Genomic DNA, 12,075 nt, shown 5'->3' with positions numbered 1-12,075 from the left:
CACAAATCCAGAATAGATCTCCCCCTTTCCGCCGCAAGAGAAAGCATCGGGACATTGCCTTGTGTCACTGCGTGTGTTAGGGAAGGGGAGGGAGAGCGAGAGGCGAAGCCATGGATGAGGGATCCGCGGATGCGGGCGCCTCCGGCCGCCGCTCGCGCGCCCGGGGCTCCGAGGCGGTGGCGCGGTCCGCGGCGCTCGAGCGCCTCCGCGCGATCCGCGATGGGGGCGCCCGCGCCGCCGCCGCCGTCCAGGTGAGGATTGAGGCCCCGATCTACGACACCGTCGCCGAGGAGGACTACGCCGCGCTCGTCGCCCGCCGCCGGAAGGACGCGGGGGCCTTCATCGTCGACGACGACGGCCTGGGCTACGCCGACGACGGGCGGGAGGAGGACTGGACCCACCGCACCATCCACTCCTCCTCCGACGAGGGCTCCGACGGCGAGGATGGCGCCCCCCGGAAGCGGAAGCAGCCGCGTCCGCAGTCGAAGCGCCCGCCTCAGCAGTCCGCCGCCGCGGCGTCCCTCTCTGCCGCCGCCGCCATGATGGGGAAGCAACGACTCTCTTCCATGTTCACCTCCTCCGTGTTTAGGAAGCCTGGCAGCGACCGCGGTAGGGACTCGTCGCTGGCGGCCGACAGCATCGTGGATGACGTCATCGCGGAGTTCGCTCCCGACGACAATGACCGCGAGGAGCGGCGCCGCCGCGTTGGTAGGGTTTGTGCCCCGGCGCCAGCGCCAACAACAACTGCTCACATCAAGGCTGAAAATGTGGCAGTCGATACGGCAATGGCGTTCAGATCGGATAATGTTTTCGAGGCCCATGAGGTTTCAGATCATGGAAATGATATGGATATGGAATTGAAGCCAGACGTGGAAATGGAGCCCAAATTGGACACACCTCTTGGTGCTAGTGCTGAATTGGCGAATAATAGTAACAGCCTGGAGGAACCGAAACAGGAGGCTAATGGGGAGGTTAAGATAGAGAAGGTGCATCGTCTGAATGCTAAGATTAAGACGGAGGACAGCCGGAATGGGGATATGGCTAGTGCAACAGCAGGGTGGATGAAGATATGCGGGGATGGGGACAATGCAGGAGGTGAGGGAGCGGTGGCTGCTAACAGCAACACCGGCGTGGATGAAAGCTCAGAATTTGAGCTGAAGGATGGAGCGCTGCCATTCTACATATTGGATGCATACGAGGAGCCTTTTGGTGCTAATTCGGGCACAGTATATTTGTTTGGAAAGGTAACGAAAATTTCAGCTGTTCATTTGTAAAGTACACAGATTCTAGTTACTGTTGTGTGGCAGAATGTTTTTGCTTAATGACCAATTTCATATAAAAAAGCATGGGGTTTATATCATATTGTGTCCTTTAAGCACTATTTAACTTAGTGGGAGTGTGGGATAATTGATTTGCCTTAAATGATATGGTGCTTGATACATTTTGACATTTTAAGGCTCACATGCATTTCTTAAACTAGTCAGAAAATTTCATTCTAAAAGAAGCTCTACTTACAACTATGCGATATGAAAACAGTTATCAACTCTGCTGGATAGTTACTGTGTTCTGTCAGAAACTGTAATTAATTTAGTAGTGACACACCTGCAGCTCTACCTGCAGAGGTTATTTCCATTCTCCCGACAAGCTGCTTTCTTTTGTAGGTTGAAGTAGGCAAGCGGTTCCACAGTTGTTGTGTGGTTGTAAAGAATATGCAAAGGTGCATATATGCTATTCCAAGCAGTTCAATCTTCCCAAGGGACACCATATCAAGGCTAGAGAAGAATTCCACTACTTCTGATTCTTCTCCATCACTTCGAGCAAGTCTACATGTGAGAATGATTGATTTTTTTGAAAGTAAATGTGATGCTTTGCATGCACCACTTATCTATACATGCTAATTCTCTTGCCAGGAGTTAGCATCAGGATTGAAGAGCGAAATAGCTGATAAGTTGTCAGACTTCAACGTGTCAAATTTTGCAATGACTCCAGTCAAGGTCTGTTGGTGGAAAGTTGATACTAGGCATCCAGTGACTTTTATCTTTTAGTTCCTTTTTTTTTTCTTTTGCTGAGCTAATTTACTATTTTTTCCTATTTGGCATGCCATAGAGGAACTATGCATTTGAGAGGACTGATCTACCAAATGGGGAGCAGTATGTCTTGAAGATAAATTACCCATATAAGGTATGTCTATTGGGCAATGCATCTTTGACTCCTATTTGCTTATTTCTTATACTGCATATATTTTCTTAGGATCCGGCGCTACCTACAGACCTTCGAGGTCAACATTTCCATGCATTACTTGGGACGAACAATAGGTAATGATCCATCAAATACATGGGGTCATGCTATACAGCATACACAAACCAGTGTATATGCTGTTTCATGCTCAGTATCTTCATTGATATTAACCATCGTACCTTTCCAGTGCTCTTGAATTGCTTCTCATCAAAAGGAAGATCAAGGGGCCTTCATGGCTTTCGATCTCCAAATTTTTGGCATGTCCAGCTACTCAGCGGGTATATCCTAAATATCCTATTATTCCATGCCATGTTTCTAGTTTATGATGCCCTCATAGCTCCTATCTGCTTTTATTTTGCACCATGTTGATGGTGATGCCTTTTGACTTCTTCACAGGTCAGCTGGTGTAAATTTGAAGTTACAGTTGATAGTCCCAAAGACATATCTGTTTTGATGACAAGTACCACGTTAGAAGTTCCTCCTGTCGTGGTTGCAGCAGTTAATCTTAAAACTATCATAAATGAGAAACACAATGTGCATGAAATTGTGTCAGCATCAGTCATATGCTGTCACCGTGTGAAAGTAAGCATATTCTTCATTTGCACTTGAAGTACTTTACTATAGTATTTACTTATAAATTTTGTCAATGAATTGTCAGATTAAATGGTTTTCCATGACTGAGATGAATATTTAAAACTAACTAGCACATTCCAGGTTTCACTAAAACAATTATAGAATATGCATATTATAAAAGGAGAACATTTCTCCTACCAACTAATTTATCCTTTTTTGGGTGGTCGATTTCAGATAGATAGTCCAATGCGTTCTGAAGATTGGCAGAAACGGGGAATGCTCAGCCATTTTACTGTTATGCGCAAGCTTGAAGGCAGTATATTTCCTATAGGCCTCTCCAAGGAATCCTCTGATAGGAACCAGAAGGCTGGTAGCAATGTGCTGGCACTCGAGAGCAGGTGGACACTTCTAACTTTCTTTTCTATAACTGTTAATAACTCTAACTGTGGTAGCATTCACTAACCTTTTGATTCTGCTATCAGTGAACGTGCATTGTTAAACCGCTTGATGATCGAGCTTAGCAAACTTGATTGCGATGTACTTGTGGGACACAATATTTCTGGATTTGACTTGGACGTCCTTTTGCACCGTGCACAGGTTTTTCTATCATTTTACGCTATGTTAATTACTATTATTTCGATTTAAATTCAATCATTTGAAAACACTGTCCTTTTGTTGTTAGACTTGCAAAGTACCAAGCAATATGTGGTCCAAGATTGGTCGTCTTAGGCGCTCAGTAATGCCCAGACTCACCAAAGGGAACACACTTTATGGGTCTGGGGCAAGTCCAGGAATTATGTCCTGCATTGCTGGTCGTCTCCTCTGTGATACCTACTTATGCTCTCGCGATCTCCTGAAGGAGGTAAATGGCATTTAAATTGTTTGTTTGTTCTTACTACCATATTTATTCTCTAATGAATTTGTTTGTACACAGGTGAGTTATTCTTTGACACAACTTGCAGAAACACAATTGAAAAAGGAGAGGAAAGAGGTCTCTCCACATGATATTCCCCCAATGTTCCAATCTTCAGGAGCACTTCTCAAGCTGGTACAGTTTTTTTTGGAACTTTCTTTTGTTTATGAGATTGCTTATGTCTTCAGAAACTACAAACTGAAGCATTATTTGCCAAATTGTCCTGCTCATCTAGGTTGAATATGGCGAGACTGATGCATGTCTTGCTTTGGAGCTCATGTTTCATTTGAGTGTTCTCCCGCTTACACGCCAATTGACAAATATCAGCGGTAACCTGTGGGGAAAAACTCTCCAGGTAGACCATCATTATCGTTAGCTTACGTGTATAAAATGGAAGTTGTCTTGACACTCTCATAAATTGCTTGTAGGGTTCTAGAGCTCAAAGGGTAGAGTATCTGCTGTTGCATGCATTCCATGCAAGAAAATTTATTGTACCGGACAAGTTTGCACGCAGTAAAGAGTTTAACTCTACAAAACGAAAAATGAACCCTGATACCGAGGCTGCAAGACCTGATGAAGCTGATCCTTCAATTGATGACGAGGGACATCATGTTGATCAAGGTAAAACGAAAAAAGGTCCTTCATATGCTGGTGGCTTGGTTTTGGAGCCTAAAAAGGGTCTATATGACAAGTATGTGCTACTTCTGGACTTTAACAGCCTTTACCCTTCGATAATTCAGGTGAACAATCAACTTTTACAGTTACAGCTTCTATAACTTTTGACTTGGTCTCCATATAATTAAATTATTAAACAAATGAAGAATGAATATGCTGCTCTATTGATTGTTGGCTTTATCTTCAAAGGAATACAATATCTGCTTTACTACTGTTGACCGTTCTGCTGATGGCAATGTCCCTAATTTGCCCGCTTCAAAGACCACTGGTGTTTTGCCTGAGGTAATTTCTTACTGATGTTCAATTCTGCTTGAGAGTTTTTATTTACTTGGAGATGTTTTGCATGATTTTGTGTTGGAGTAGGGTAATATGCCATAAGCGAGGCCCCTATGAGTAACAGCAAAATTGCTATGGAGTGTATCACAAAGAAATTTACCTTCCAAAAGTCCGTGTTGAGTTGGTTTTTGTGTTGTGTTTCTGCTTGACCATGTTATGTTATACTTTTGGTTAGGAGTTTGGAATTTCATAATCATGTTTAATGCGATTCTAGCTTCTTTGTGGGTTAACTAAGTATGTCACCCTTAAATGAAACTTTTCTTTTTTCCTTTTTTATGTGGAAAAGGTAGAGATACTCTACTTTGTTACCAATTATTAATGGCAAGTGTCCTTAAAAACTAGTTTGTGAACTGTGACTATGCTGAACTAGAGTTTTAATAATTTGGTTTTGCATGGATTTTTGACTGCTATGAGAAACCTTGGTTTTGGGCTAGACTGTGGAGACATGATCAGTGTGGGCCTGCTAATGAGAGGGTTTCTAATGATAAAGGTCAACAGGAAACCTCTTCATTTCATTGGTATCCTAATGATAAAGGGATCTTTTGATAGACTCTCTTCTGTCAATGCAGATGTCCATTTTGTCGCGACTAGTACAGTAGCAATTTCAATACAGTTGAACACCCAAAGGCCAGCTCAGTCACTTCATCTGTTAGATTTGCCAATTGCCATGAAATACACTTGTTTCTTCATGGGCACAAAGAAGATGCAATTTAAGACAGCGTCCAATCTAAAAGCCAACTAGTATAAAACCTCACCCTAATTACTGTTGGCTTTAGCATAAGCTAAAGCAGTTCCATGCTAACCTTGTCTCCATGTCATGTCTATCTTTTTATCATATTTCATTTAGTTATGTAATGCAGTTTTGCACGTCTTACTTTTTCTTATGATTCACATATCATCTATGTACAAAATGTATTTTTCATATGGGCATGATTTTTTCTATTTGCTGATACATGTGTTTGCAATCATGGCTAATTACCCAGTTGCTAAAGAGTTTGGTGGAGAGGAGAAGAATGGTTAAATCATGGCTTAAGACTGCTTCTGGTCTCAAAAGGCAGCAGTTTGACATCCAACAGCAAGCTTTGAAGCTTACCGCAAATAGGTAAATGAAAATTTATGACAAACATTAGCTATTATACTTGGATTTGTCCAGAATAATTGGTGAGGCTAACCTACCCTTTAACTCTCATGGTTCAGCATGTATGGCTGCTTGGGCTTTTCCAATTCCAGGTTTTATGCAAAGCCACTTGCTGAGCTTATTACACTGCAAGTGAGAACATCTTTACTCTTCCTCAGAAGTAAATTCGAAAAGAAAAAAGAAAAAGAAAAATGTTGTACAAGTATGCTGGTTGCGATTAATATGTGCTATGATGTCTCTTTCAGGGAAGAGAGATATTGCAAAACACTGTTGATCTGGTTCAGAATAACTTAAATTTGGAGGTACGGAGAGCTGCTAATTTAATTCTATAATTTTCTCTGATAAGCAAGCTTCTAAAATACCTACATGACTTTTTAAGGGGACATGCAGCCATGTTAATACCAGAGTGAAATCTAACGCACATATATTATCTTTTACCATATAAGGAAATGTGGACTATATATACATGTGGAAATTTCTCAATAACAAATTTACAAACAAATTGTCCCTTGAGCATCCATCAAAAAACAATTCGGCATGCACAATTTATATAATTTTGAAATAAAATGTCTAGTTTATATTTTCTGAAAGCATCTTTGTCTATTGAGAACAAACTGCATCATAAGCTTTTGGGCATTTTCATCTTTCTTCTTCTATAGTCAGTAACTTTTCAATACATTTTTGGACCTGATATATTTCACACAAATTGCAACACAATCCTCTCTCCATGTGCATATTCAAGCCTGCTATTGCGTATACTTGGCTGAACTAAAGTTACATGAAGTATATATTCCTGAATGTTCTATTTCTTCTGAAATCATTTACATGCCTATCTGTAATCAAAGGTAGCAGCTATGCCTTCTGATAATCTTAGCCCATGAAACATTTAGCAGCATCGTTTATTAAAAACAAGTGTCTGACAGTCAGTTTTGTTTATTAGCAAATGACCATTATCTATATTTCTTATCATTTTACTGAGCAGGTTATCTACGGTGACACAGACTCTATAATGATACATACTGGTCTGGATGACATCTCCAGGGCAAAAGGAATTGCAGGAAAAGTCATTCAGGAGGTAGGATCTTTAAACTGCAGGGACAAATCTTGATTTTGTCAATTCTGAAAGATCAGTTTTTATCTTCTAAACTACTCCCTCTGTCCACAAATATAAGAATTCAAAGCGTTTGAAATTTGTCCACAATATAAAGATTCCTAGATTACTAGTTCCGTCAATCACCTCATTCAGTTTTCTTCCTATCTTACCCCAAATCACCCTCCCACCCCCACCCACCCCCTTTTTAATAAGGGGAACCAAAGTCTTTTTTTCTTAACCTTAATTTCTGCTAAAAACAAAACCTAGAAATGCTTTTATTTGTGGACAGAGGGATTCTATGCACAGTGGAGAAAGACCAGTTAACATAAGTGCTTTGATGCAGGTGAATAAAAAATACCGCTGTCTGGAGATTGATCTTGATGGTATATACAAAAGAATGCTGCTTCTCAAAAAGAAGAAATATGCTGCCATTAAAGTTGCATTAGATGGTAGCTTACGAGAGGTCTGTGGTTGTTCTGATTTCCAAAATTATATTTTATCTTCTAAAACTGGGATAATTAAAGAATGCTTGATGCAGAACATTGAGCGCAAGGGACTTGATATGGTCAGACGTGACTGGAGTTTGCTGTCAAAAGAAATTGGAGATTTTTGCCTGAATCAAATTTTGTCTGGAGGGTAAGGATCGAAGTTGCTATTTTTATTTTGCTCAAAATGTTCTTCCCCCCTTATACATGTTGATATTGTTTCTCAACAGGTCATGTGATGACGTTATCGAGTCAATCCATAGTTCTCTCGTGCAGGTTAGGAACCTACCTTTTTTTTCTTATATATAAGAAAAAATTCTTTAAGTTTCTCATTCCATTTATCTTGGGAGCTTTGAATTGGGAAGCTACATGCACTCTGCAGTAACCTTTCAACTGAAAGAGGAATTGGTGGCATCCCTATGATAAATTCATTGCTGACCTAACATTGGCTATTTATTGCAGGTGCAAGAGCAGATGAGAGGTGGCCAAACAGAATTAGAAAAATATATCATTACAAAGAGCTTAACAAAAGCACCAGAAGATTATCCAGATGCTAAAAACCAACCTCATGTTCAGGCAAGACTTACATATCATTTTTTCCTCTAGTACTTAGGAGGGTAACAGCTGAAAATCTGGTGAGCTGAACGCTGTATGACCTTTTGTTATCTTGGATTCCTCAGGTTGCTTTAAGACTGAAGCAAAATGGTTATTCTGGGTGCTCTGCAGGTGATACAGTTCCCTATATAATTTGCTCTCAACAGGTATTAAATGCATTGCTGGTCCATTGGTTTATTCATGGGCCCTCATACTCCTTGTTAAGTTGTTAGCGCCAACTTGTATAACTTTGACACTAATTGGTAGTTTTGAAAACCTTTTTTGTTTGCCTGAAATGATAATTCACTAAAAAAAGTGTCGCCAATTAATACTTATCTCAAGCTATGCTTGAAGCATACTTTATCTAACCTAGAGCTGCATCTGACCATTGTGAGCAGGATTCAGAGAGTACACATTCAGGAGGAATAGCTCAAAGAGCTAGACATCCAGAGGAGCTGAAAAGAAACCCTGACAAATGGATGATTGATATTGACTACTATTTATCGCAGCAGGTTCCCTTTGCATAGAAAAAGAAATATAAGCTTATTTCGTTATGCTATGTCTATATTCTCTTATTCTGGATTCCGTTTACAGATTCATCCTGTAGTTTCCCGTCTGTGTGCTTCGATCCAGGGCACCAGCCCAGCTCGCCTGGCTGAATGCCTTGGGCTTGATTCATCCAAGGTGAAAAATTCTTCATCTATTTTCATCTTTATATGATTGATCTATTTTCTGCTATGATGTTTTTTGATCCTTTTAATTCATGGAATCAGTTCCAATCAAGATTGACTGAGTCTGATAATCAAGATACGTCTAGCATGCTCTTGTCTGTAATTGATGATGAAGATGAGAGGTAAATTACAGTGTATGCATTTTGCTTTTATTACTGTGATCTGTTACTTTAGTTAGAATGACTTGAATAATATTTGCAGATATCGTGGTTGTGAGCCCCTGCGATTATCATGCCCAAGCTGTTCTACTACCTTTGACTGCCCCCCTGTGTCTAGTCTGATTATTGGTTCTAGCTCTGGAAATGTATCAAATCCAAATGAAGGAAATGATGCTTCCATTAATTTTTGGCGTCGGATGCGGTGCCCAAGATGTCCAGATGACACTGATGAGTCCAGAGTTTCTCCTGCAGTACTTGCAAACCAGGTGAATAACAATTAATGTAAGATGATCGAGCATTCAGATTGCTTGTAAAACTGAACTATATTTTCTCTATGTGCAGATGAAAAGGCAGGCTGATAGTTTCATCAATCTATATTATAAAGGTTTACTGATGGTAATTACACTTCCAATTTTAGTGTTGACAATTCTGAGGTGTTTAGTTCCTGCCTATTTTGGGACAAGTTACTGTGCTAGAAATAGTGCCATTTTCTTTTATGGAGAAAACATGTTCATCACTGTCCTTGACCTGTTGATTTTATTTGGACCAGTGTGATGATGAGGGTTGCAAATACTCAACGCACAGTGTGAACCTTAGAGTGATGGGGGACTCTGAGAGAGGAACCATCTGCCCCAACTACCCACGCTGCAATGGCCACCTAGTGAGACAGGTTTGTTAATAAAGACTTAAGTTTACAGTGGGTTCATTTGTGCTTTGTGTGACTAACTAAATCTGTGTTATAACAGTATACGGAGGCAGATCTATACAGGCAATTGTCATACTTTTGCTATGTAGTTGATGCAACTCGATGTCTTGAGAAGGTTAAATGTTAACCCCAGCCTAATAATTTTCTTCTCTTTTTTCTTGTCTAATCCAAGCTGATGTAAAGATTATCCTTCTGGATGTAGTTGGACCAGAAGGCGCGGCTTCCTTTTGAGAAAGAATTTGCGGCATTAAGCCAAACTATTAACTTGGCATTAATGGAGGTTCAGAAAATCCGAGACAGATGTGCATTTGGCTGGGTTCAGTTGAAGGATCTTGCAATATCAATCTGATGAATTCCTTGTCCTTTGTAAACGTCAACCCTCAAATATCGGTGAATGAGCTAAGAATTCCTCATAGGACGTGCAACGTTGTGTTCTTGTGTTGTAGAAGCTACATCACATGCTGAGTTGCAGACATCCAAATTACAAGATAGTAGGCTGTTCCGTGAGGGTGTTTCTCAACCTGTAAAGTACAGAATTTTCGTAGTATATTTCATTTGAATTCAAATGTTATAGCTGTTGCTTGGGAGCAGACCCAGATGAGTACCTTTCGTAGTGTTTTTAGTGAGTGAATGTACCATGCTAAACTTGTAAATATGGTGTAGCAATATAAGATCCCAGGATATCTGACTTCGTGTACGTTGTCCCTACTAACCTACATTCTTTGTATAACATAGTATCAAATGTTTCCCTTGCTGTTATCATCGTCAGGTAAAAGTGTTGCTATCCTGAGTATCACATTCATAACAAGTATACGTTCTTGTTTCAGTGTATCTGGCAGATCACCAATGCTCTGAAAGATAAAACTGAGAAGGAAAGTGCACACTTCATTCTAGTTCCAGGCATGCTGTTTGCCTGGAACCTTCAGGTTTACTACCCATCCTCTGACCCGTATCTACGTTATCATCTTTTATCTATTAATTGATTCATTGCAATCAAACAGAATACGGTGTTTGTATCAATTATGTGCATAACCTTGCACTTCTGTTTAAGAGCTTTGTTCTGCTACATTGAAAAGGCTTGAAATCTAGTCTTACGTTAATAACCAGCTTGGCATGGTGGGTAGTACCTCTTAAACCCTGCAAAGTCATGCTAGTGCTTGAAGACCAAGCTGCCCTAGCAGCAAAAGGTTAGTACTTAGTATCCCGAACCTCTTCAATATTTACCCTTATCTATCCACTAATCTCCTGTATACATTAAGCTTTAATATTTAACCTTATCTCATCCACTAATCTTCTGTATACATTAAGCTTTGCGTCTTTTGAAAGTTTCAGATTTGCAGTAGAGCAAGTGAGCAACTCACTGATTACATTTGATTGGTGATTTGGTGGCTTACCACTTCACCACCTGCTAGTTAAATATGCGGTCAAGCAGAATGTGCGAGATTAGTACTAAGATGGACCACCAGTTAGAATACTGTCGCCTAGGTCCGTACTACGTATCATATTATTCTTATATGCCCTCTCTCTAATAAAGCATGTTCTTTACCCCTAACCGAGGTTTTGGCACTAGTTTATTGACCTCTTACTCTGGATGCCGTTGCTAATCCAGCTTGTTACGCAAGTACCATTTCCATAAGATATTCTTGCGTTGATCATATCTGGTGAGTCAAACAAGAAACAGTTAAATTAGCTTATACTGATAAGCTTAGGACATGGAACCGTCATTTTTCTTCTGCTGTTCTATAATGTCAAACCATGATATAGATGCAACAATTTTCTTCTGCATATCGTTTTTCAGGAAAACTGTTTTACAGTTCAAACATGCAAGACAGCTCTACTAGTCTAGCGTACTGGAACTCTTAAATGTGTTCTGTTACCCCGGGCGGCTACCTATGGAAAAATAATAACGCCCATGAACAACTGCGCAAATAGCCTGCATGGCTGATGTTGGTAAAAGAAAAAAAAACTGCTCTCTCCAGTTCTATATTAATTGACGTTTTGAATAAAGGTTAAGGTCAAACTTTTATTACTTTGACCATCGAAAACTTTAAAAATATTTAGTTTAAAGAAACTAGAACAACATATATAAATTTGTCTTTCAAAGCACTATAATAAAAGTAAACGTGCATTTATTTATTGTATATATTATAATAGAAAAATAAGGTTAAAGATATATCTTGTAGACCGTGTCATTGTCCAAAACGTCAATTAAATTGAAAACTAGAGGGAGTATGTACATAAATTGTTGCACAATTTAACCATTCTTACTATAGGGAACACATTAAAATTGGTTTTGCGTTTCTATTTGGACCACAGACATACCGTACGTCTCTTCTTGGGTCATCTCCTGCAAAATACAGTAACCCAGGACCATTCTTTAAGTTTCAGTCTGCCAATTTAAATCGTCTGCAAGTCAAACTATATATAAATGGCGC

General features: G+C 40.0%; 1 protein-coding gene across 1 annotated transcript; it reads left to right on the top strand.

Moving 5' to 3' along the window:
• Window positions 1–45: 45 nt before the first annotated feature.
• On the top strand, window positions 46–10,318 carry LOC4325052 (DNA polymerase alpha catalytic subunit-like). Its single transcript, NM_001428175.1, has 31 exons — window positions 46–1,244; window positions 1,662–1,829; window positions 1,911–1,994; window positions 2,107–2,181; window positions 2,251–2,315; window positions 2,426–2,516; window positions 2,635–2,820; window positions 3,046–3,209; window positions 3,294–3,408; window positions 3,494–3,673; window positions 3,746–3,859; window positions 3,960–4,079; window positions 4,153–4,464; window positions 4,589–4,681; window positions 5,719–5,837; window positions 5,933–6,005; window positions 6,119–6,175; window positions 6,856–6,948; window positions 7,310–7,429; window positions 7,505–7,602; window positions 7,682–7,727; window positions 7,914–8,027; window positions 8,132–8,212; window positions 8,444–8,557; window positions 8,640–8,729; window positions 8,819–8,898; window positions 8,978–9,200; window positions 9,277–9,330; window positions 9,485–9,604; window positions 9,681–9,755; window positions 9,843–10,318. Exons 1-31 carry the CDS (start codon window positions 111–113, stop codon window positions 9,987–9,989), a joined length of 4,605 nt encoding a protein of 1,534 aa, NP_001415104.1. The 5' UTR covers window positions 46–110; the 3' UTR covers window positions 9,990–10,318.
• Window positions 10,319–12,075: the final 1,757 nt, after the last annotated feature.

Source organism: Oryza sativa, chromosome 1 (assembly GCF_034140825.1).
Source record: "Oryza sativa Japonica Group chromosome 1, ASM3414082v1".
Lineage (NCBI taxonomy): Eukaryota > Viridiplantae > Streptophyta > Magnoliopsida > Poales > Poaceae > Oryza > Oryza sativa.
Note: the sequence above shows the minus strand (reverse complement) of the source record. Positions and strands in the feature narration are given on the sequence as shown.